Source organism: Episyrphus balteatus, chromosome 1 (assembly GCF_945859705.1).
Source record: "Episyrphus balteatus chromosome 1, idEpiBalt1.1, whole genome shotgun sequence".
NCBI lineage: Eukaryota > Metazoa > Arthropoda > Insecta > Diptera > Syrphidae > Episyrphus > Episyrphus balteatus.
This window is the reverse complement of record NC_079134.1, coordinates 150181528-150209230: the sequence shown is the minus strand read 5'-3', so window position 1 is coordinate 150209230 and position 27703 is coordinate 150181528. Positions and strand designations below refer to the sequence as shown.

Sequence of the window (27703 nt, the reverse complement as noted above, 5' to 3'; positions counted from 1 at the left end):
AAAGCCCAACTTTCAACATTAACTGCCAATTAAAAACTATTGATGACATTTAATAGAAATAGTACGTACTATTTCGATAAAGCAATACTTAAAGATTATTTAAGAAGCTTCAGAGTGAAAAAAATTTTAGTTTCTACAGCTTTTGTGCGATCTTTTTCGGTTTGTTACAGAAATGTCACATGGGGCACAAGGCATTCGATTTTTTCTGCCCTGTTCCTGTATTATTTTAGTTATTTTTTCTTCGTTAAAAAAGTTTTTTTTACAGAAATCAAAATATACAAAATATATTTTTCTAATGGTTTTTTGTGCCCTGAGCTCGAATCCAAATTCAAAAAAATTCTATCACATCACGTTTTTGAGATATTAACATGCAAAACATCACAAAAATATTGTTTTGGACGTCCAAAATTCAATATCTCAAAAACTTTTCACGTTAGAGCTATTCTAATGCTAAATTCAATTTGAGAAGGTCAAAGGCCATTAGAAAAGTATAATTTAGTTACTATGGAAAATTATTTCTCGCCAATATTACTGTCATTTACGGAAAAATCGATCTTAAAAATCATTTTTTTGTTTTTTTTTTTTCAATTTTTTCCAACATTTTATAAAACAAAAGTATAGTTTTTACACACAATCTTAAATAATAGGTTTTAATATAAATAATTGCATTCCAAACTTTTCAAAAATCAAAAATTTGTTCGGTAACTTTTTTGTTTGAAAAATAGGCTAAATTAAATTCGTCAAAAATAAATACATAAAAAATATAACAAAGTAAATTTTGACCAAGTTTTGTTAAAATCCAACCATTTTTGTAAAAGATAAAAATAAAAAATAAAAAAATCGCATTTTTGCATTTTTTTTAATATTTTGAGGTTATATACAAAAATGGTTAAAGTAAAAGTTGTAGACAATTTTACGATGTACAACTTTTGCTTTTAACACGATTTTGACACCCACCTCACTTTTTCGCCCACCCACCCCCTTTCCCCCAATTTGTTTGTGGGCAATTTATTTTTCCCCTTTCATACACCATTTATCCTAAATTTTCCAACCACCCATATGCTGCTAATAATTTTTTGTATTTATTGTATTTATGTAAAAAAAAAAAAAGTAAGAATATTTTCATTTTAAATTAAGTGGATTTCCGCTTAGTTGAAGAGTGAAGTCTTCTTGGCAAAACACCCTGTAGAAGTCCGCTTAATTTTGAGGTGGTCTTTTTCTCTGTGTAACAAAATAAATGCATTAGTATTACCTTTATCAATCTTTTTGAAAACTTTTCCAATAGAAAAATATAAAAAGATTTTAGATGATCCTGACTGCTGAACTTTAAATTTTTACTTTGGCCGTAAAACTGACGCAATTTAAAAAAAAAAGTACCTAAGACAATCGCTTCGTGTTAAAAAAATTTTGAAACGCCATTTTTTTCTATTAATCGTCGTAAAAGTGTTTCCTTTAAAAAACTATCGTCTAAAATTTTTGAAGTATCCCACATTTTCAATGAGTTCCATTTATTTGTTTATTTAATTATGCTTAAAACATTTAAATGAAAAGAAAACATTACATATCTATGACCAATAAGTAAATGTTTTAAATATTTGAACCCAATTTTGTGTCTATATATCTGGCTGGTTCACCATTTAATGGCAAATAATTTCGCAATTGAGTAAATCTCTAAAACTAAACACACACAAATACCGCACAAAAAATTTAATGATGTAAGAGGATTTCATTCAAAATCGATGGTCCTAATTAAAAATCAACCATTAATTTTCCCCTAAAACTTATTTACATAGTTTTCTATCTCATTTGATTGGATATATATTTTATTTCTTTTTTTTGGTTTTGGTATATGTTAGTGTTGGCACAACAAACAATTATTCATGAGGTTTAAACGTGCTCACCCATCAATCGCAAACAGATTGCTCTATAATGCAATGAGGATTTTAATCCAATTTCAGATGTGGCTGATGGCCACAATAATGTTTTCTATCACTTTTTCAAAAAAAAAATAAAAATTAAAAAAAAAAAACTAGCTAAAACTAAACACAAACTATGAAACGAAAATAAAAACCAATAATATAACCAACAATCTACATTATGTGTGTGTATTTGATACACAAAGTCCATCAACTAATCGGATTTCAATTAAATTGGTCTAAAGTGGCATTCTAATACTCAGTACCATCCACCCACCACATCACTCATATACATTTTGCATCAACTCATTTGAATCTAAACCAAAATTGTCCACGTGAGGTTTATTTATCGACGCGAAAAAATTATAATAATAATTGCAAATTCAAAATTTATATAGAAAATCCAATTATTTATATATTATATTGATGTGTTTAATCAGAAACATAAATATAGAGAAAAATGATAAAATATTTAGGCGTGAAATGTAATATACCTACCCTATTTTTTTTTTTTTTTTTTTTTTTTGAAAACCAATTGAATGGTATAAAATACATTTTGAAATTGCAAAATGAAATTCCTCGGATTGTATCAATTATAAAGTACCTGGTACTTTTTTAAAAAGAGAAATTAATTCGGTTCACTTGAAATGTGGTTATTTCGACAATTCCAGGTATATTTTGCAATTTCAATATTTTTTACATGTGTATTTTCCTATAAAAGAGTATAAATAAAGATCCAATTTATTTTTCTTTTTTTTTTCATTCGCATGACAACAAGGTCAAAATCCCCAACCAGAATCGATTTACTTTGAGTGACAACATTCTACATGCAATTAAAAATCTCATCATGAAAATCAAAAAACAAAGGAAATATAAAAAATAAACCCGAACTTATTGATTGCCATTTTGAAAATTTTAAAAAGTTTGATATATTTCCTGTGACACAATATAGTAGAATAATGAAATAAAAAAAAAAAACAAATGACAAACGATGTTGAAAAAATTATTGTTTTTGCGAGAAAAGGTTTTTGAGCCGATATTAAGTGTACCTGCCTTAGAACAGTCTTTATTTCTGAATGTTCGTAAACGACTAGGCCGATTTCAAAGAAAACGGGGGGGGGGGACGTGACCTTTTACTGTATTTCCAAATTCTGTAAGATCAAAGTTCTGTATAATTTTTAACAATAAGGTATGATGATAATATTGGATGATAACACGTTACTCGTCCTGGGGTGGAATCGGCTATTGTGATTTGTGATAGGTGATAATCACAAAAGACTAATTTGCTCTGAGAAATATGATTTTCGTAGTACAAATTTGGTTCTTGTGACTATCACCGATCACAAATCACAATAGCCGATTCCACCCCTGTATCAAAGTGAAATTCTTGTATTTGGACTTTGCGTCTGATTTTTGTATTATTCCCATATATTTCCTTTACGGCTTGATCGATTTTTTTCTAATTTTGGAGAATTATAGTAAAAATTATCCTTACTAGCATTGCATTCTAAGATATTATTAAAAATTTATTCTTGAATCACAAAAAATCGAAAAAGAAATTTATTATTTTAGTGCCTACATATACAGGGTGTCCCAAAAGTTAACGTCGAAACGAAAACGGTAGATAGGGTAGGTGGTGACAGTTATCAGAAAAATAATTTTAAAAAATCGCAGCCAAATATTTTGTGAGTTATAGGCATTTGAATAAAAGTCGAAATAATGGTCACCCTGAAGTGCCGTGACTACAAATATTAATTTTTCTCATTTTTTTCTTTTGTTACGGAACCTTGAATAACCCTGCTACCAAATGCAGCTGCATCAGTTTTAAAGAAAATATTACTTTTTTGCTCAACTAAGTACTAAAAAATTTTACATGACTCTAATTCAATGAACCGTAGTGAAAAAAAAATGCACTACGATGTTTCGGCAAGTTACCTTAAAAGTTGGTGTGTTCAATTCTCTTTTCAAAATTGTATAACATTGTTGAGAATATTCTATAAATAACAGAGATAAAATTTATTTTCTTAAGAAATCCGACTTTTTTATTAGGTATTTTTTCCATATTATTTTAGTTTTGTACCCTTTCAGAACCTTTCAGAATACAAAAACTTAAATAATATGTAAAATGTTCTCAAAAACTAGAAGGCATAGAAGCATATAATTTTCAGAATTTGATTATAAATTAATTGAGGCAGTTTATTTCAATGATTTATTTCATATTTAAATTTACAGTCTTGGTTAAAATATTATTTAATGTGTTTTTTTTTTACTTTTTTTTCCCAAATTTTGACTTTGAAGTTGATTATTTCGAGAACAATTAATTGCAAAAATTTGATTTTAAAATTAGAATCAAGTGTACAATTCTGGCTTTTGAAAAAGGTATCATTCATAACTGTAAGTGTTGCCGTGGTTTTTTAATATTTTTTTTTTGTATTTAACGTGATATTTTAGAAAATTGCCCCTCCCGACTAAACGGGGGGAGATGGACAACCCTCCCATATTAAAAAATTATTGTATTAAACTCCTCTACAAAATACCGTTATCAATTATTGTCGTCTAAGAACTTTTGATTTTTATTCCAAATTGTCCCGATTAGAAATACAAAAATATGAATAACTTTTGAAAAGGAGCAGATGGGATTTCAATTCCAACGGATTTTGCACGTATAATCATCAACAAATATAACCCAACTTGCAGTTTTTGTCGACATTTTTGTGCAACCTATCGATGCTTCCTGCATAGAATAAAACTTTCATAATTGATGCGTTTTTTACACGAATGGTTAAGAATCAATCAATGTTTTTTTGGCACAGAGATGAAATGAAAGCATACTTTTCAATGCGAATGTCAGTGATTTATTTTATCTTAAGGCAGAGGAATTTTCGCGCAATTCAAATACATAATAAATAATTTACTTATGTGCTTACAAGTGTAATCTTAAACTTTTTACTTCAACTTTTGAATCCATTTTTGCTATTTGTTTTATTTTTCCTTTTGAGCTTGAATCAACTTAGCTTTAAAGGTTATTTAATGAAATTCACCTATTCAAAGTAATTGAAATAAAAAACTGTATATATATTTTTTTTTTAAACAACTTCGGTAAGACTTGTATAGAAAGCTTCTTACAAGATCTAATAAAAATGTTGTTGAACTACTCAAAATTGTAAAACTTTCTTCTTTTTGTCAAGTCAAAGCTAAGTTAAAATGTAGCTTATGTAACACTTTATAAAAGTCCAAATTTTAGTTGGGTTTCTGAAAACGATTTGCGATTTTGCGAAGCATATAATAGCTCTCTAGTCTTTTATTCAACTGTGATTCAAAATTTGCTATAGAAGAAATTTTATTCTCAAGCACATCCGTATAATTTCTGTATCGCATGCCGCAGGGTTCAATTTTCGAACCCCATTTATGCATCTTTATGAATGCGCGTTTAATTAAAGTATTTTTCAATTTTATGATGTTATAAAAACATGAATAACCGTTCCCTTGTTTTTGATTTGAAACAAGACAATAAAACGTGAGTAATTAATTTTGCACCATCATCATCACAATTTACATATGTATATGTATATCTCATACATTTGGAATCATTTCATTAAAGTCAATTGCATTTGCTTTCACTTGAGACATCTTATAGGTGGATCCCCAACCAAATGAAGCAACGACGACGAGGTGTTTGCAATAAGACTCAAGACTCAACCTTTTTGGCATGACCCTGGTAAAGTGTGTGTACAAATGTATAAAATACAGCTACTTCTTCTTCAAATAAACAGTTTCTCTATATAAACTACAAATGGAATGTCATTTGGCAAACCTTTAGCCACATCCTTTTGGAAGCCAAGTAACTAAATGTGAGTGCTAGCTACCACTTCTGTGTTCGTCCAACTGTACACATAAAAGTTCTTCTTAGAAGCGAATATATACTACATACTAACTCTTGGAGCAATTGACACCTGGTTAATCGTGTTGTTGTTACGAGCTGGAGTTGGATATAGATAAAATTGAAACACAGACTGTATTATTTGAGTTTTGTGTGTTTTGTAAGAATGCCACATTGTAAAAGTCCTTTGTAGTTTGTATAGTTGATGTAGTACGACGAGTACTTTATGTACCAAAGCTATACTCTCTTTTACTAAAGATGTGTATACTTCTTTTCTCGAGACAAAAAGACGACGAACGACGATTCTGACGACAACGGACGGATCAATTGCTATATTGACATTGTCGCGTGCAAATTCATTCTTCAGTGTGCACAAAATCGTTGTTGCACAGAAATGTTTTTGCACCATCCAGACCAACCAGAGAGAGTACGAGTATATCAGACCTTCCAGACCACAGAGTAAGTTTTGTCAATAAACCATTTTACAAAAGATGTCTTTGTGGTATCTCAATGAGGATAGCAATAGACATAAACATACTTTTACATAGCTTCATGCACAAGGAAGTTTTTGGTTTTCATTTTCTAATGGTTATTTATCTACTGCTTTTATAACTGTTTTGAATTGTTGGACCATGTTACGAGAAGTTCTAAGTTCATGTTTTCGATAGTTAATTGAAGTTAATTGTTTTAACATTTCGAGCGTTTGAAATAGTTTCAAATAGTTTTCTTCTGTCTTCTAAAATGAAAGAGGGATAAATTGAAAACAAAATCAATGTTTTTTTTTAAATTAGGTTTAACTGTTAGAAGATGCACGACTTGGTCGTACGAATTTGCTGTTGTAAGTTATGTGAATTCGCTTATACAAATATTTGAATTAAGAAAACTCTTAACGTATCTCACGTTACTTCATTCACCTGCTTAAAGTAAGTTCAGTAGCCAAGCAACGACCTGAGTAGTTTTTTAGGGGGTTAAACCCCCTAAACTTTCGATTTTTAAAAATTTATTAATACTAAGTTCAGCTCTTTCATATATATTTTAACATATTTTAATGAAATTTCATCTTTTTGCAAATAAAATTCATACTTCTGCAAATAAAATTCACGTTCTAAAAATATAATGCTTGAACCTTTCCATTAATTCACTTTAATTCGACAACCAATTAGAAAATTTAACGTAACCTAACCTAACCTAACCTAACCTAACCTAACCTAACCTAACCTAACCTAACCTAACCTAACCTAACCTAACCTAACCTAACCTAACCTAACCTAACCTAACCTAACCTAACCTAACCTAACCTAACCTAACCTAACCTAACCTAACCTAACCTAACCTAACCTAACCTAACCTAACCTAACCTAACCTAACCTAACCTAACCTAACCTAACCTAACCTAACCTAACCTAACCTAACCTAACCTAACCTAACCTAACCTAACCTAACCTAACCTAACCTAACCTAACCTAACCTAACCTAACCTAACCTAACCTAACCTAACCTAACCTAACCTAACCTAACCTAACCTAACCTAACCTAACCTAACCTAACCTAACCTAACCTAACCTAACCTAACCTAACCTAACCTAACCTAACCTAACCTAACCTAACCTAACCTAACCTAACCTAACCTAACCTAACCTAACCTAACCTAACCTAACCTAACCTAACCTAACCTAACCTAACCTAACCTAACCTAACCTAACCTAACCTAACCTAACCTAACCTAACCTAACCTAACCTAACCTAACCTAACCTAACCTAACCTAACCTAACCTAACCTAACCTAACCTAACCTAACCTAACCTAACCTAACCTAACCTAACCTAACCTAACCTAACCTAACCTAACCTAACCTAACCTAACCTAACCTAACCTAACCTAACCTAACCTAACCTAACCTAACCTAACCTAACCTAACCTAACCTAACCTAACCTAACCTAACCTAACCTAACCTAACCTAACCTAACCTAACCTAACCTAACCTAACCTAACCTAACCTAACCTAACCTAACCTAACCTAACCTAACCTAACCTAACCTAACCTAACCTAACCTAACCTAACCTAACCTAACCTAACCTAACCTAACCTAACCTAACCAAAAAGACCATCTTTCAATTAACATGGGAAATCAAACAATACAAATCCCCATAGGTTGGTAATTTTCCTAAGCCTGAAGACCTCTTGGTGATAAGACAGATAAAACTCAAGATATGTGAAAGCTTTTTAAACTGACAGTATTATAAATTTTCCGAAAAGCTTTTAATTCAAATAAACAAACAAAGAATCGACCGTTTTCAAGCTTTGAATGTGTATGTGAGTTTGTTTGTTCCTTCATAACTTTTTAATTACTTCTTATAATTCGATAAATGAGGTGTTGTTAGAAGCGTCTTACTTGTCCGTTTGTTATAGGCTAAGTCTTTTTTGTTTCTTTTCATAGTCCCAAAAACTATTATTCACATTAATCAACTCAGCCATTGGAATTTCAATCTGTAAAGCAGTTGTCATACTTTTGCTTACATTTTCCTCATTACTCAGTTCTGTACTACTTTTTAAGAACTAGTGCGCAACAGAAAATATTTTCTGTAATTTCTTTTACAAGTTCGTCTTCTCTACTTTTTCTCATTTTTGATTTTGTTTTTTGTTTCTAACAAGCTCAAACGTCAAACACATGCTGCATGATGTATGGAACTTGACATTTTATGCCCCATATTCCTGGACCGCCTCATCATCTTCAATGCACTTACATACTATTAAGATTAAGTATCACTTAAAACAACATTCTCCGATGTAACATCTAACAGCCAGCAGTGCTTTTTTTAAATTTCCCTACTCTACTCGCAAATGGCAATAGTATCACAGCAATTTATAACTAAACTGCTAAAAATGACATCATCATACTACGTTAAAGATACATCACATCATCAGATTAAATTAAAAGAAATTTTTCGCTTTCATTTAAATAAAAATAAAAAAAAAAAATAAAAAACATAAAAACGTTTCTATAATAATGTTGACAATAAATAATAAAGATTTCTGTCAAAGATTCCTGTTTTTCAATTAGAAAATAAATTTGAAGGAATATAAAAAGAAGGCAAACAAAAAATACAAAAAATAAAAAGAATCAAAAAAAAAAATGATTCCTTTCAATTAGAAAACCAGATTCCAACTCACATAGGCCAGGCTTTATGGCATATGCCATACCATGTCTGGCGCCAAACCGTTTGAAGCAAGCAGCAAAACAAAGTTTTGCGCGTGAAAACAGGAATTCTTTGTGGGTCACCAGTCACCACAAGAAATTCCAATGCGGAAAACAACCATTCCAAATGCAGTGAAATTTTCATTTGAGTGTCTTAATTAACCAATGAAGTGAATATTGGTCAATTTATCTAACCAAATTGAATAAAGAATTGGCATGACGAGTTAAATTAAAATATTTTCATCTAATTGATAGAGATTATCCTAAATATAAGGCAGATGGCAAGATTAATAGACTACTCTTAGTATTTAAAATCAAAAAAATAAGATATAATTAAGTAATTGCATTGAAGTATTTTTGGGCAATTTTCTTTGATTATTTTGTATAACTTTTGGACTAGCTTTTTTGACATGATAGATGTAATTTATATGGGGCCTATTTCACCATCTTACAAATTACAATTTACAAGTACTTTTTCACAAAAAAATGTAAAATAATTGATAAATTCTGTTCCACCATCTTTTAAATACATACAAAAAGTTACAAATTTGTTTAAAAAAAAAAGTACAAATACTAATTTGTGATTGTAAATTGTATTTGGTGAAATAGAATACTGATCTGTGTATGCAAATCCTCCAAGGAATCCCGATGTTTCTCCATAATGATTCCGATACTTTGGATCGCATCTGTTGTTGACTTACCTGCGACTAGGGCTGTAAAAGCAACGACAAAATGAGTACCCGCACGTATACGTTACTTTTGATACTAGTACCCACATCAACAATATCGTTACTCGTTATTTTCGTATGTTTCGTATCTTTCATTTCGTATCATGTATTTGATACGTTTCGTATGTTTGGTATTTTAAGTATGTTTCGTACATTATTAAGGGTGTACAAATTATTTTTTTGAAAAAAAAACAACAACAATTTGTATAATCTAAGCTAAATTTTAAGGCCATAAACATTCAAACCAGTTGCTGCGTTATCATGTAATAAGAGTTTGAAGGTAGCCTTATTGAATTTTCTTTTTTTTGATTTTTTTTTAATCAAACGTGGAAACTTGATTGAATTTTTTTCTAATTTTTCGACAAAACTTTGCTAATTTTTGCTGTTGATAACACAACGATACCTTAACACGTTGCCACTATTGTTTTTATCGAGACAAAAGTAAACTCCAGATAATTATCTGGAGTAAGCATTCTGACTACGGTAACGATATCGATACGATGCTAAATATGACAAATTGAGTGTATCACTTCGTTTCGTATCTCATAATGTACATCGGATTTAGTATTGAAATTGGAATCGCGTCGTTTCTCGTATGTTTCGTTACTTTAGTACCCATTAGTAAAGAAACATACAAGTAACGATACTGTTTAGAAAGTAACGTTTCGTTGCTCGTTACTGAAGCAAATAGCGAATACATATGATTTGATACAGCTCTACCTGCGACAAACTTGAACTGGTCATCAGAAAGCTTAAATATTTTTTTTTCTAAGTCGGCTGCCCAAAACTCGCTCAACGATCTTTATGTACCATAAAGATAAAAGATCATTGATCAGCTTACAACAACAGCTTCCCGTTGTAAATTGGAAGAAGGTATCTTTTTCTCCATTGATTAGGTATCTCGCATAATCTTGGAGACAAGAATCATGAGCCATCTGATGGTTTTACAAGTATACTATTGTAAATATTTTTTTTTTTTCTTACTATGGTGACGTAACATCGCCTTTAACCTATAGATATAGACAATCAAAAAGCTTTCTGATATATCATTTCTTGAATCATGGTTAGTAGATTAAAAGTTACAATATCAATTTCATTAAAAAAAAAATCTCTTAAAGGAATTCCAATCAATAACTTTAACTTGCATTTTAACAATTCCAACTCAGTTATACATATGTTTGGGAAACGTATTCAATTTAAAGAATGTTATATATATCTTTTGAAATGTTATCCCAGAGATTACAGCAAACAGATCAAACGTCAAAACTTTATTACCATTTATTACAATCTGTTGCTTAAAAAATACGCTTACCCATTGAACGCAATTCTCGTATGATATATGGTATTCGTATTCAACCACATGTAATGACTTTTTAAATCCCATTCAATTTTGTCCCCCTCTCGCCAAACGGAATGGTAAAAGAAAGGGAGAAATATAGCACTCGAACCAGAATGTTATGATGGTAGCCTACCCATAAAGCCTCCCAGCACGCATTGCGATATAAAACAACGCCTACCTACTTAGGCTGCCATTTCGACAGCTTTTAATGGTTTATACGATGATGGTGGTGTACCGCAATTTCTCTAGCCGTTGCGCCAGGCTAGAGGGCGCATTGTATCGTCGTCGAAACAACAAGATATATGACATCCAAAACCAGATACCAAGCCCTATACACTCTTTCTCTTCTTCCATTCGATTCCAGTTTTTGTTGGAGTCGTCGTCGTCATCACCACAACACCGTCGTCGTAGTCGACAAAAAGATATCTCATCCAATTCCATAACCATGAGCAGAGCAGGGCATACATATAATATTGTTCCATATGATGATGATGATGGGAAGCCCCATGCCCAAGTTGGCGAAGAGTTGCCACCAGCCACCAAGCCAGCCAACCAGCCGGTCCCTCTTTGGTAACTGTGGCAATAAATTGACACAAAAAAATGTACGAAAAAAAAATGCATATTTCGTTCCGCGAATGCAGAGCTCACTATTTTATACTTTATGCAAAATAATCCCCAAGTGGAGTAGAGTCTGTATATATCCACATCGCATCCATATCCCAACCCAACTCACGAAAAAAATACCCAACCATTGGAGCGTTTATTTGGCAATAATGAGAAAATAATAGTTTTGCGAGAGAGGAGCAAATCTTGCATTTAAGACAAAAGATATTATGTATATTATGATGATATGATGGCATGACACCCTGTACCCTGTTACCCTTCTGTTCGAGTGCGCGGTTTCACGCTTTTTGCTGTTGCTGCTGCTGCTGTTGCGGTCAATTGTTTTGCGTTGTGTTGCGGTGGATTAATGGAGCGCGGGAACTGTTTTTTTTTTTAGTTGATTTGCATTGAAAGTATCAACTTGATGCATGTGAAGTACCTATATGAACTTTCATTCTTAGAGAGAATATAATATTATAGTTGCAATATGACACAGGGTGGTAAGTCAATAAATAACTCATGAATTTGGATTAACTTTAATTGCACATTTGAACTATTAGGTAAAGTTGGGATTTTAAGTAGGGAACTTTTTGTTCTTTAATTTGTGTAATAATTTTGGAAAACTAAATCTAACTGCAGAATTTGAAACACAATTTGAATACAGGGTTCTTGTGTTAAATAAGCTTGTGATTGGTTAATTTATTTATTTAATGGAACTTGTTGTCCTTTGCTATTGAAAGTTAACAAGAACTTTAGCTAAAGAACTTTCAGTAAATTGCTCTGTTGCTATTTGAGTTTGTTAATACTAAAGACTTGGAGTGCACAATTTGAGTTGCTTAATTTTTGGTGGTTAAGCGTTTTAGAAACTCTTTCTTTTTCTTAAGATCCAATGTGTTATCTAAGAAATTACCTAAGAAAGTTCAATTTCGGATGTTTACAAATCCAGTCTTATTCTTACTCAGAAATAGCATTACTTTGGAGTAATTTTTATGAGTCTATTCTGTCTAAGTTTTAATGCCTTCTTAAAATCTTCGGAAAAATGTCTTATTTCTATGAATACTGACAAATCGCACTCGAGGCACTTGCCCTCGAAACTAATTAATTTTGGTGAAACTATTTCCTAGTTTCGGCGAAAAATTGTAAATTTAAACCGAAATTTTTCTATCCAATCTTTGTAGAGTAGGGTAAATTTCAGGTGAGATTTTAAAATATCAGCCGAAACTAATAAACTTCGTGGAAACTACCAGGTTTGCTGTAAAACAAAAATTTGTTAGTCTCGGCAAATCTTAAGTTGGTCTTTTAGGATATTACTTTTCGATCATTACGTTTGGGACTCTTTTCATCTAGAATTATATTTTTTTTGATAAGGATGTTACTTATTATGAATGGTTTTTAGCTTTCCTCATTACTTAATATCACGGCAAAACTATTTTTAATTAAACAACCATCAAGATACCGTCACATACTTTCTGGATGTTGAGAAAGCATTTAACAGCGTGTAGATAGAAGCCCTTATCTATTAACATCAATTATTAGGGTTTAGCACTAATTACTTTTAGTTATTCCAGGAACTTTTTTGTATAAGTGGAGTATCGCGAACCACCAATCAAGTGCATTACATCTGAAGTTGCCCAAGAATCAAAACTTGGCCCCTTCCTCTATAGTATCAATTTCAATTCAATTTTGTTTTATTGAACATACTATATACAATTGACTTAAGCTTAACTTATTTCTAATAAGATACATTGATTGATATTAAAATTTGTTGGCACATATGGGGCCTAACCTTATACAATGGATAAAAGATAAAATATATGTAAATATAGTACATGAATAGGCTTAATTTTACAAGTCTGCTGACTAGGTTATCCTCGGGGTATTCCGTCCCGGTTGTCCAGTTGTTGTATTGATAATGGTGGGTTGGGTGGTATGGCAATTAGCCGCGGTAGTAGGCCGATTGCGTATCGGCGTAAAAGTAAACTACTTCCTCGTTGTCGGTTGGGATTATGTGCTCATCCAGAATATCCAAAGCACTAAGGTATCTGGGTTCGGGATGTCGTTGTTGGGTTCTCATGCTTCTCATCAGCTGATTGGGGTGGTTGGCGATGCTTCCGGTATTGATAATGGTGGGTTGGGTGGTATGGCAATTAGCCGCGGTAGTAGGCCGATTGCGTATCGGCGTAAAAGTAAACTACTTCCTCGTTGTCGGTTGGGATTATGTGCTCATCCAGAATATCCAAAGCACTAAGGTATCTGGGTTCGGGATGTCGTTGTTGGGTTCTCATGCTTCTCATCAGCTGATTGGGGTGGTTGGCGATGCTTCCGACAAGTTTCTTTGCAGATTGCAGCAGATACTTTTCCAACGTTATGATGTTTGCTTCCTCGTAAAGTCGCTCGTTGCTGTAGTATTTTTGTCGCTGTCGATCGAAGTAAAGTCCGGTGCAGATCCTCAGGATTTTCCTCTCAAAAATTTGAAGTTCCTTCATGGCTGTCTTGGAAATGGTATACCATACCGGAAAGCTATAGGTGATGACAGGTCGTAGAAGCTGCTTGTAGATCAGGAGTTTCGTTGGTTGGCTTAATCCGTTTCCTCTATAGTATCCTGACTAGACTGATTCAAAAAAAAATTTTTTTTCTTTTGTTCAAAGCATTGTTGAAAATATTGTTGGAAATGACGACAAAAAAATACTGTAAAAGTTTCAGCCCTTAATGTTAACATTTAGTACCGCCGCATCGCAATTTTCTATTTCCCATACGATTTGTATGGGAAAGATTGTGTATTTGTGTTTAGAATTTTGTATCTTTTTAATGGTTCATCAAAAAGGATTGACAAAATCATTTTCTTTTATAAAATTGTCCGCTCTACAAAAAAGCTCCTTTTAATTTTTTTGATTTACCCCCGCGTTTCGAAGTTATTCAACTTTAAAATATAAAAAGTAATTTTTTCTCATTTTTTTCCGATTTTTTGACGATATTGTTATGTTTTTTCAAAAAATTTGGCAAAATTTTCGAATATTTGTATTCTATGTTGTGTTTTGGTTTCACAGATCCTCTAAAACTATCATATTAGATTTATTCAATAAATTCGAATTATTCATTTTTTCAACTAAAAATTATTTTAATTAATTTTTCGCGTCCGTTTTTTTTTAATTTCATAAATGCAATCTTGTAGAGCGTTCAATTTTATACAAGAAAATGATTAAATTTAGCCTTTTTGATGAACCATTAAAAAGATACAAAATTCTAAACACAAATACACAATCTTTCCCATACAAATCGTATGGGAAATAGAAAATTGCGATGCGGCGGTACTAAATGTTAACATTAAGGGCTGAAACTTTTACAGTATTTTTTTGTCGTCATTTCCAACAATATTTTCAACAATGCTTTGAACAAAATAAAAAAAAAATTTTTTTGAATCAGTCTAATCCTGACGTTAGGCCTGCATGTGAGTACGAGGACCTGCGTTAATCCAACGATTTAATTACATACATTCTGCAAATGTGCAAGTCTATCTCGCCAACGCTAGTTGCCAGGAAAGTCCAATCTCACATTCGAAAATTGTATGTGTAAGGCGAACAGGAGCACGAGGCAGTCGATCAGCTAGAAATTGTAGAAGCATCCAGATGGAACTAGATTGCCAGTCAAAAGCCCTGCCAAGTACTACTTTTATATACTTTTACGAGCTTCTGTCATTCAACAAGCACTCTCGTTTGGTTCTCAGTTGCCTTCACTCTCTGCTTAAGTGAAGAAACGGATTAAGCCATCAAACAAAACTACTGATCTATAAGCAGCTTCTGCGACCTAACATCGCCGACAATTTTTTGGTGATTTATGATTCTATTTTCAAGACAGCCATGAAGGAAGTTTAAATTTTCGATAGAAAAATGGCCGACAGAGCCAAAAATATTATAGCAACGAGCGACTCAACGAGGAAGCATAGCCAACCAAATTAGTCAGCTAGTGAAAAGGATGTTAAACCAACAAAGACCTCCCGAGCCCAGGCATATTTGTGATTTGGATATCCATAATCTCAACCGACAACGAGGAAGCAGTTTACTTTTACGCCAAAATGCAGTCGGCTTACTACGGCGGCTAAATGCCAACCTACCCAATCCAATAAACACTAAAAGGATGACATTCTCAGCAGACTTGTAAAATTAAGCGTATATTCATTTTATTTACGATCTCAAAAACCATTGCAATGAAATATGTACATATTTCCTTATAATTTGCAGTCATTAAATTCTACACACATCCTACACCTGCAATAAGTTCCCAAAACAAACTTAAAATATTTCTGTAACATCAAAATCAATTGGTTTCGGAAATTCCTGCTATAATTTCCATTATTTCTTTGTACACAAGGAATCACAATCTCCAAATGTGATCCTATAGTTTCGTAAGCTATTTAAAGACGATACAAAATGTCATAGGGAAGAGACTTATTTTGAATAAGTTTCCTAAAATAAATTAAACTTGTATAAACTGCCGGTGCCGGTTCTGGTTTAGATGCGATTCGCCCTCTTACACAGTATTCTTCTCCCATTCATCTCTTACTTTACTTGCTCAGAGAAAGATCATTTCGAATATCTGTGTGTCCAGTTTAAAACAGAAAACAACCTAAAACGAAAATATGTTTTTTTTTTTGTTTTGTTTTGTTTTTGGCGAGGACCTGTTTTATTTGCGCACTGAGCTTATGTACATCTACGCGATGAAACGTTGCAATCGAAGCATGAAGTGTAGGTAGACCCCGCCAGGTATTTCTAGATTGCCCGAGAACAAGGTCAATTCCGATTGCGGGGCAACTTACAAACAAACACATTCAGAACAGAACAGGCAAACAAGAAACGGCTATTATACCGCAGCCAGCTAGCGATACTCTCGCATCAGGCCAGTCGAGCCGCACATCAGGTGTAACTTTTCGTTCTAAATTTCGACTGCACTAACGATGCAGTTTTGTGTTCTTTATATTTTTCGTGGAGAAGTATCTTGCGATTTCTACTTTGCTCCTCTCTCATAGAACCCAAAAACAGAAAACGCTCATGCAAATTAGGTCTTTTTATTATTTTTTGTATATAATTTTATTTTTATTTTAGTTTAGTTTTTGCTTGATTTTGCAGAAAAGTTTATTTATAGAATAAAATCTGTACAAGATGAAGTGCCGTTGTCGTGTGCCTTTTAGGCACAGATAAGTGTATGAGTGCGTCCAATTTTAGATTTAATTCGATTCGATTGGAGAGAGAGAGAGAGATTATGTTGAACTTTTATTTTAATTCATCTTCTTGTTTTAAAGATCCTAGATTGATCGGATTTAATTTAAATGGGAGATGTTTTCAATGTTGATTACCGGTTGGTTGGTAGCTTGAAACCAGTTTGCAATGATTTAGCTGTAATAGGATTCTGAGATTCAGAATGCCATATATTCAAAACCGGAATTGGTTTAGGTATTTAATATCGGGTTAACAATCCGTTGATATTAAATATTTAGTTGGAAAAAGACATGCATTACTTGCTGCCATGTGCTTAATATCTTCAATTGTATTTTTCTGCAATTGGACCATTTAAAATTATTTTTATTTTATTTAAATGTTAAGTTATGGTGGTATTATTATGTTAAGTGATTTATTTTTATGTTATTTAAGATGCTGAACACTAATCTGAAGTGTTTTATCAAAATTTGTATGGAATCAAATGAAAAAAAAAAACTGTGATAATCCAACAATCCTGAAAAAGTTAAGGGCATATTAAGGTTTTCTCTACAAGACGTTAAATGTTAGTTAATAAACTGTTTAAAAACATTGATACTAGAATAAAACTTAATTTTTAGTGTTTTAATTGTCAAAAAGCTAGGAATCAAAAGAGTCTGCAAGTATCTAAAAGAGTGTTCTCTTTTTAGGGGAAGGTGAAAACATTGACCTAGGCTTCATATCGAAATAATTTAAAAGTAAAGATAGCGAATATATAGTCCCGTTAAAGTTGGTAGGGTTGGTACGAGATTTGTAAACATTGGGGCATATTCATAGTCGTTTTTACACCCCAGTTTATATAAGCTGGAGTTTATCCAATGTTATTTGAATAGGATAAACTCCAGTCTTTCTTAGTAGCAACTTAGACCTGCCCCATTGTTTATAGAGTACATATTTCGTTTGCAGGGTTCGTCATCAGTAAATCTAATGTTCGAACTAATCCTTTCCTATCCAAAATCTTAAATCAATTATATTTAAGTTTTATATAAGAAGTAAGAAGTGCTGATAGATGCTTATCAGTGTGTGGAACGGTGGTCGACCAAATGTTAACATTAGGGCAGATTTTGGAAAAAATCCACGAATATAAAATCCATACCCATCGCCTTTTTACCGTTTAAGATAGTATCTACTGTATTGAGTTACGTATAATTTTGGCATCCCTTTTAAGATCATCAGAGACAGGGTCAGTAAGTACCTTTGATGTCAAAAACATGTTTTAGACAAGGCGTCGAGCTGTAATCCAAATTCTTTAACATCATTCTTGCTAGTTAATGACTTTTTTTACTTAATCTCCGCTATATACAGGGTGTCCCACAGTCACCGCCCCAAACGAAAACCATGGATTCCTGAGGTCATTTTAAGTCGAAAAACTTAAGAGGTAATTTTCTCGTTTTCGTCCCGTTTTCGAGTTACCACGGTTTTTATGATTTTTGTTCTCTTTTCCCTTATCTAGCTTTATCTTTGCCAAACTACGTTTGATTTGAAAAATTTTTTTTACAACCAATCAAGAATTTATTACAGTTTTAGTTTGTCTCAAAACTTTTTTTTCTGCGGACAACCGTTTCTCCACAATTTGGCATCAAACACAATTTTCTTCGTTTTTTAAGTTGTTTTTTACACTTTCATATCATTTAAGTCAAAAAAACACGTTAATGAGCATTAATTTTTTGTGCTTTTTATTAAAGCCCAGTTTATTTTCATAAAAAAAATATGTTTTATTTCATAAAAAAGGCTACTGAAAGTAATTTAAAAAAAATAAACAAACTGAGTGAATTAAAAAAAAAATAATTTTTAAATAAAAAATTTATTTAAATGAATTAAAACTTTTTCTGAGCTTTATTTATTTGTTCTTTTCTTAACCACAATAGCTCAGAAAAAGTTTTTAATTCATTTAAATTAATTTTTTATTTAAAAATTATTTTTTTTTTAATTCACTCAGTTTGTTTATTTTTTTTTAATTACTTTCAGTAGCCTTTTTTATGAAATAAAACTTATTTTTTTTATGAAAATAAACTGGGCTTTAATAAAAAGCACAAAAAATTAATACTCATTAACGTGTTTTTTTGACTTAAATGATATGAAAGTGTAAAAAACAACTTAAAAAACGAAGAAAATTGTGTTTGATGCCAAATTGTGAAGAAACGGTTGTCCGCAAAAAAAAAAGTTTTGAGACAAACTAAAACTGTAATAAATTCTTGATTGGTTGTAAAAAAAATTTTCAAATCAAACGTAGTTTGGCAAAGATAAAGCTAGATAAGGGAAAAGAGAACAAAAATCATAAAAACCGTGATAACTCGAAAACGGGACGAAAACGAGAAAATTACCTCTTAAGTTTTTCGACTTAAAATGACCTCAGGAATCCATGGTTTTCGTTTGGGGCGGTGACTGTGGGACACCCTGTATACGAAAAACAACACCAGCGCTGAAATTAGACGGAGAATTACTATTCCTAACCGCTGCTTCTTTATTTTAACAAGGCAATTGACCAGCAAACTTAGTGTTCTCAAACAGGACTTTTACTTTCCCAATTCAGTTCTGCTGTATGTCGATATTTGGCCCTATCTACATTGCTGTTCTTTGAGAAGATAGAACACCGAGCTGTATGGGTTGAATGAGTAAAGTTAAGATGGAGCAACTAATATGGCTGGACTCCAAATTTTGGACTCCAAGCCAGGGGACCCTTAAACTGGAAGCAGTAGTCTAAGAATAGAGCTGGCTGAAAAATTTGTTGGTTGAGGCCCAAATTATCAACGGATTCTTGCTTCACCTCAAGAAGCTTTCATCCTAAGTAAGTAACGCAAAGCGATACACACTATGACTTAAATGCGAATAAGAAAATCGGAGTTGCTTCCTATCAAGGATCTAGGCAGTTTCGGGACGAAAACAAAATAATTTAAAGAAAGATAGTAGCAGTTAATTAGTTATACAAAAATGTTTTTAAAAAAAATCTTGAAAATGTATATAATGAAGATTTTCTTTGAAATCAGCTAAATAAGATTGTTTACTTTTTATTATTTTAGTCGGAGGCTGCTAGTTTTATATATGTAAATGTAAGGGCTATCCTATTACCAATGAATGATGATAGTCGGGTTTCACTTGCAAGACCAAGCTGAAGTAAATATAGTAAGGAACCTTCAATTTTCTTCCGATAAATGAAATAAGGTGAGTTACTCTTGGAGGTCAGAGACAGTGCCCCTGAAAAAAGTGGTAGTTGTTGCATTTGAACCTAGAATCCTTATTTTATTAGTCCATCATAATAACCACTGGGTTGCGAGGAAGAAAAGTAATGAAAAAATTCATTACAAAACCACAATGTTGCAAAAACTACAAAAGTGCTTGTATTATAAGAAAGCCCTATAAGAAAAGATACCTGCAAAAAAAAAACACAAAGCAATAAAACTTAAATTCCGTAATTTACATTTCACCACAAAGAAATTCCTTCAAATACACAATGAAAAAAAAGAAGGGAAAACTAGGTACTATTTAATCGTGTGACTGAGAATGTGGACAAAAACTAAACAAAGGACATCCTATCCAACTAAGAAATACCTATAACACACCACCAAGTGTACCAAACCAACATTCCATCTAAATGACTCACACCTATTCTTAAAAACCTAAATGTTTAGCAACCTTTACCTATACCAAAAAGGTAAAAAAAAAAAACAACATAACAAAGGACTGCGCCGGGTCGAACCATCTATTCCACTATACCACAATGTCTCTCTTATTTGCCGGGCCCCCAAAATCAACAAACAACAAAAGAAAAATTCAAAGAAGAAGAAGAAAATAAACAACAACAAAACCGATGCGTTTACTGAGAAAATAATAATAAAAAAAAAAAGTTATGAAAACTCGCAACCGGCAGCAAACCAACCAACGTTGCCAGTTGCTATTGCCACCACAGCAGTTAAAACATCGCGGCGCAAAAATTTCATTTTCATTAATGAAACCAATATACTCAAGAGGTTGTTTTTTTTTTTTGGGGTGGGAAATGGGAAAAAAACATTTTGCGGAAAAACAAACAAAAATAAAAATACGTACAAAATAATAATAAAACCGTAACGTAGCCAAATTTTGCTAGAAGCGAAGCGCTTGCGTCAAATTTTGGCTATTTCCTTCTAGTTGCATTTCAGTGCAGTGCTACACCGCCAAATACTAACAACAACAAAAAACGACAACAAAACAGGAAACCAGTAGTTTATAGTCAGACTCAGTGACCAGCACACTAAAGGGGGAAAAACTAACCCAAAAGAGACTCTACAAAAAAAAAAAAACCAAAACAATAGAAATTCCGGTGTTGAAATGAAAAAAGAAAGAAGATATATAAATTCCCACTGTATCTGTCCACTGTAGTGTGTGGATGGACCAGTGGCGTAGCTACCGCTGTATCAGCTCTATTCATGTAACAGGGAACCTGACATATGCGGGCCCCAAAAAAAATGAGTAAATAAACATTTTCTTATAACCATTTTTTGTACATGTTGTGTCTTTGGGATAGTTTTGTTTGAAAACATAAATTCTGTTTCCAAAGTCTTTCAGAATGAACAAAATGATTAACATAGAGAAAGAAAACTTTTTTTTTTTTTTGGAAAGTGAAACATGTTTTCAAAAATAAAAGCAGGAACATAACGAAGCGCTTCTTTGATGAGTTGGCAGAAATAATTGTAAGAATTTCGGAATCGTTCCTTAAAGTCAACGTTTGCAATTGCCACCTGGGATATTTTGATTGGTTAAATTCAACAAGGATCTTAGAGCTTTCATTCTTTATGGTCTGAATAGTATGATTGACACCTTAGGACCAGATAAACTGTTTCCGTTTTCAAATGATGTACCTAATAAAACTAGGATCAACAAAACTGTTAGAAAAGTTGAATAAAGACTCTCCAGTTGATTTCTGCTAGGAACTACATATCGCACCCTCAGTGCAAAAGAGCGATAAGTCAAAAAATGACATTTTTGAGATAATGATGAGGAAATGTTGCTTTTTAAATTACCTTTCTTTTGAAGGGCTTGTTGTTAACTTAAACGAAAAATTCGAAAGATTATGACTGTTTTTATCCAATTCCTACTATATTAAGAGTCAAACTCTTTCCTAATTTAAACAATTTAAACAAATAAATTTATTAAAACTACAAAATAAACATAATGTTTCTTGTAATAGAGCTTTGACATTATGGAAATTGCTGTCCCATGGAAAGTTATAGGGGAAAGTTTAGAGTCAGTATGTATTTTGCAGAAGCGTTTTCTCAAAATGAACTTTTTTGAGTACTCGCTCTTTTGCACTGAGGGCGCGATATGTAGTTGCTTTAAAAATGTGCTTATAATTGAAAATCAATAAAATTATTCCATAAAATAACTTGCGGAATCAAAGAAAAACTAATCCCAGATATTGTAGCTAGTTAAATGTTAATTTTATTTTTCAAAAATCAATTTTATAGATCCTATGCGTAGTATCATATTTCAATTTTGAGTTTAAAAAATACACTCCTCTTTTTTTCAAAAATGACTTTTGAATGCCATTATTTAGAAAATATGTCAGCGGAGCAACCCAGAAAATTTTAGGTCATTCCGAAAACTCTAAATAGACTTAAATTCAAATTTTGCACAGCGCGTTTCTTCCCAACTACTCTGTTGTTTGTTTACTCTTTCGTCTCTCCTGTAAAATTTTGATTTTGGGAGTTACGAGGTTTTCTCATGAGACCGACGATTTGTATTATTTCTTTCACATATCAAGAATCGAATATAGTGTGAAACTCGGAATTTTGTTTTTATTTCAAAATATCACAGAACGAGAATTGACCCCCTGCTGTCTTAATTTTTTTTTTTTTTTTAGGTAATTATAGCTTTTACGGTAAAACCCCAATTTTGTGGCTCTACTCTTTTTGAAATATTTAAGGTCTTATAAATACAAGTTAGCTTAAAAGTTAACTTTCAAAATACCATAATATTCTAAATTCTAAAAAAATTTTTGAAGATGAATCGCTTATATTCCGATTTTGTAGAAAACTAATCAAGCTACAAATTCTTAATCTTAACTTCAAAAATTATACAAAAATGCTTTTGAAAATGTTCACTTTTTGAGCTAATGTTGTTAAGGCTTAAGGCTGTTTCAAAGACTGGAAGATGGAGGGAGGCCCCCAAAATAATTTGGATACAGGGCCCCGCAAAGGGCTACCTACGCCACTGGTGTGGATGAAGACGGAGCCATTAATAGTGGCTAGCTACCGTGTGGCAGGCATTCTACTCCTCCATGGGAACAGGTGGTAAGGGACTTGTGTACCTGAGAAATATAAGGAATTTACATTTTTTTTTTATTAACAACTTACCTGATAGTAGGAGTCCGCCATTTTGATGACGATGAAGACTAACAACGACGATGATGATGACAATGACCGACAATCCACCGACTAACGATGTGAGTGTCTAAAGAAATTAGTAGTAGATTTCTGTTAAAGGTGGTTCCTCTTCTTCCAGGCTCAAAAGACCCAAAAGACACAACAAAGACAAAACACGCGCGACTCGAGAATAATCAAATAACATACAATATAAAGAATAGAGGAGAAGGAATTACTCCACCAGCGCGATTTGTGAATAACGACAGAACGACAAGAGGAGGAGGTTGTCTCCTCTCGGCCTGCTCCTCGTCGTAGAGGGTACCTTAGTACACACAAAACAACACAGAACTCAATTCGATGTACCTAGAGTTCTCTGTGGTGTATCTCTCGATTTTGATTCGATGTGCTACTCTCAGCACAGAGCAGTTATGTGTTTCTGGTGTATCTCAAAGTCAAAGTAATTGAAACACGACGACGACGAGAAAAATGGCAAAAATAAAAACGCGAATCAACGACGAACAACAAACGAATGTGAATGCGGAGAATGATGATGGCAGAGCAAAAAAAGAGAGACGCAAAGTGGGAAAGACGATTCCAGAGAATCTCCCGGGGGGAATTGTAGTTTTTCCTTTCCAACTCTCAAAGAGTAGCCCGAGGGTATTTAACTTTTCTTCAAAACAATAAAACTACTTAACTTAACTTAGATAAAAGCGATTGGTTTTTTTTTTTTTTGCTTAAAAAAGTAACACTTTTTTTTTATTATTCAAAGAAAAAATACAAAAATTATAAAAAATTTATATATTTATAGAATCAACCAAGAAGAGGAGAGATGAAACAAAGATGACGATGACGACGACAACGACGATGATGATGATAGCGACAAAAAGGAGACAATAATGGCGAAGGTTTTGTTGTTTTTGACGGCGGCTTCGGTGGCGGTGAATGTCTCATTAAAAATTAACATACTGTGATTTCGATATTACCGAGATAATTCCGAGATTTCAAAAAACCCACAAAGATGCTTGCTCAGTTTCTTGAATTTTATCTCGATTTTTGTGATGCGATTTTTGTCGCGATGGTCACTTTTTTGTTTTTTTTTGATAATTTTTAGATGTTTTCTTGTGAAATTTTATTGAATTTTAATCCACAGGTCCAACAAATGGACACACAACCGGACTGCAATAGCAGCAGTTAGAGGAAGCAAGATTTTTTCTTCTTTTTTTTCGCGTTTCTTCTTCTTTTTTTTTCTTTCTTCAAGTTGAAATAAAAATTTGTATAGAAGAATTTGCACAATTCAAGTTTTATTTATTTGAGAGATGGTAAATTATAATAATATAATATATATAAAAAAATTAAAAAATTTTATTATATAGAAAAATTGTTAACAACACATCGAAATTGAGAGAGAGAGAAATTATAAAAAAAATTCCACAGCAAAAAATTGAAAAAAACTTTTTAAGACGAGTATTTTTTTACGACATGTTGCTTTGAGGTATGCAGGGCAGCCAACCGTTGAGAGAGTAGGTTTTTTTTTTGTTCTTTTTTTTTGAGTTTTCTTTTGAAGGAGAATTTTATTTTTTTAAACATTTTTTGACAGATTGAAGTGAAGTTGGTTGGGGTTTGTTGTAGTGGTGGTTTGAATAGTGGGATGTGTTCAGAGAAATTGTGTATTTTTGGGTGTCGATGTGGGAGTGTTGGAAGAAATTAATTTATAGAAAAATAGTTATAACCCAGCAAACGCAGAACTACAGAAAAAACCGGTGAAATATGTACGTAAAAGAAGTACTTCTTTTCCACTGAAAAAAGATAGGAGCCCGGGAAAAAACTCAGTTATATACTTTCTGTATATAAGAATACGTGAAGCAGCTATCTCTTTCTTGCATGCAAGATGAAATAAATTTCCCCTCCATTAATAGTACAGACAAATGTTATTCAAAAGTGCATCAGCGAAGCACTTCTGGAAGTGGTTCTGATGTACATTTTGCAGTACTTTTTTACCTACAGAAAAAGCACTGAAACTTGTACTTTTAAAGTACTTATTTGGAGCACTTTCATGGGTTTATATCCGTACTGCTAAAATCCATATTTTAATTTCATCTGAAAATAAAAAAATCTTCAAAACAAACAAACAATTCTTTTAAACAACTATTATTTAATATTTTATTGGAAAAACACAAAATAGTTTTTTTTTTAAAACAAAATACATAAAAAAAAAGATCCTTGGGCACGCCACTGTGGCCTGGGCAGTTGAGAAAAATGAAAAAAAAAAATACTCTGCAGTCTGCACTTTGGTGGTAGTTTTTGTATCTTGTTTTGCCTTTTTTTTCTAAATGCTCAAGGCTGAAGCTGCTGTAAACTCAGTCAATGATGTCTGGAATTGATCGCCACTAAAAGACAGAAAAATCAACAACTTTATAATTTATCAATTTTATAATCAGCATACCTTTATTTTCCAAATCAATTGGTGGTTGTTTTTGTGTCATTTTTTTTCTAAATGCACAAGGCTGAGGCTGTGCATTTTGATGGTGGAAATGGTGGTGGAATTTATGTGGCGTGCCGAAGAATTTGTGCGGTAGATTGTTTTTTTTTAAAAAATAGTTTTCACAAATAACACTGAGAAGATTTTATTTATTTTTTAAGTTAAATTGTTCTATTTATCTATCAAATGGAGCACAGAAATGTTTTTTTTTCTTAACGAATATGTTGCTGCGGCTATCAAGGTTTCACTAGAAAATATAAAATGCAGGAAAAGTCAAATCAATGGCGCGCCGCCATTACAAAAGAGACAAAACTTTGTGCATTGCATACATCGCTCTCTTTTCCTTCCATTTACCAAAGAGTTTATTTTTTTCAGGAGAAACAAAACTACAATATTTTGAGGGGAGAGATTTTGGTAAATAAGGAAACACATACACCTACAAAGTATAGACTTTGTTGGTGGTTGTAATTTCCCCTAAACTACTGAGGTTTGGTTTGCAGGGAAGAACAAAAAGATCGGTGTGTTTTTATTAAAAATATATCACCCGTATTGTGATTTACAATTATGAATCAATAGTTGATAAATACTAGGTCTGTTTGGGTTCTTTTTGGACAAAAATATGAAACCTGTCAAATTTTGAGGAGTGGGGATGAAATCCTCTCAGACAAAAAAAAAAATTGTGTAAAAGTACCCAAACGCTTTTAGCACAAAATTTTCTGCTACTTTTTCAACAACAACAAAAATGTAAACAACAACACCAATTGGAAAAAAAGAAACGAAAAATATCAAAACATTTTGTATTTTTTGTTTTCAAACACTTTTCTTTTATTTATTTCTTCATAAAATATTTATAAAATAAAGCACTTAACCACTAAAACGCAATAAATACAAAAAAAAAAAACACGAAATATAGCCACATCGCCATGTTTGAACATTGTTTTGTTGATCAAAAAATCTAAACACAAATAAAAAAAAAATAAAAGGTATAACTACATTGGCTCAAAAAGTGAAAAAGTACAAAAGTGAAAATTTTCAAATGCATTTTTGTGTAGTTTTTCGGGGTGGAAAATTAAAACTAATGATGCAGAAAGCTTATTTTTTGGTCTAAGAAACAATTTGTATACTCTTTTTCACAAAAAAATTGCGCTAGCCAGAAAAAAAATATTTTCACTTTTGTACTTTTTCAAAAAGTGGTGTATGTAGTTAAGCCTAAAGAACTGAAAAATATTAAAACCACTTTGTATTGTTTTTGAAAGACTTTAATTATTATTTTGTTCATAAATTATTAAGTTATTTTGAGTATCACACCACTAAAACGCAATTAATAAAGAAAAAAACAAGAAAAAAAGCCAAACTGATATGTTTTTATTTTGTTTTGTTTATTTTCTGTGACAAGAAAAACAGAGAAAAAGCACTACCTTTGACAAGAAGGGGAAATTTTTTTCTCCCTCGCGGCCATCTTTTTTGTGAAAAAAATGCACAATTTCAGAGTACCCAAACAGGAATTGGGCTGAAAATGTTGAAAAAAGTTGTAATATTTCTGTTTAAGGCAGTACCCAAACAGACCTCTGAAAGGAGAATGGGCATTTTGGACGTTGAGCGGCCATTAATAAAATTGGTATCAAATGAAAGGACTATAACTTAGGAAAAACTTTTACTATGGACGTTTCGCAGTATTGCGTTAAGAATGTAAGAAAATGCAGTATTAGTATCGATAATGCATTATTCAATGTATGAACGACAAATTGGTTTATATTTTTATTTGGAACATAAAGTATGATGCTCTGTCATTTTCCATGAGTCTGAAGTCATTACTCTTGAAAATCCGACCAATAGAAGTCATAATATAAGATTTTTAAGATAACCACTTCAAGATTTTGTTCAAAAGTTTTCAATCAATTTAAACTAACAAAAAATTGAATAACGAAACTCTCAAAAGTCTTGAAACTGTTGTTTTAAAATGCTTATAGTTT

The 27703-nt window shown here is 32.2% G+C and overlaps 1 protein-coding gene and 1 long non-coding RNA gene across 2 annotated transcripts in view; both read right to left on the bottom strand.

Moving 5' to 3' along the window:
• Positions 1-23948, bottom strand: part of LOC129905297 (serine/threonine-protein kinase N) — a 214847-nt gene extending 190899 nt beyond the window's left edge. The window contains exon 1 of the mRNA XM_055980746.1: positions 23243-23948. Within this exon, the coding sequence (XP_055836721.1) occupies positions 23243-23263 (21 nt within the window). The 5' untranslated portion in view covers positions 23264-23948. The remainder of the gene's footprint in view (positions 1-23242) is intronic.
• A 1435-nt stretch (positions 23949-25383) lies between these two features.
• On the bottom strand, positions 25384-26224 carry LOC129905306 (uncharacterized). The gene is made up of 2 exons (XR_008770601.1): positions 25695-26224; positions 25384-25638 (listed from the first exon to the last, which is right to left on the bottom strand). It is a non-coding gene; the product is annotated as an uncharacterized LOC129905306 (long non-coding RNA).
• Positions 26225-27703: the final 1479 nt, after the last annotated feature.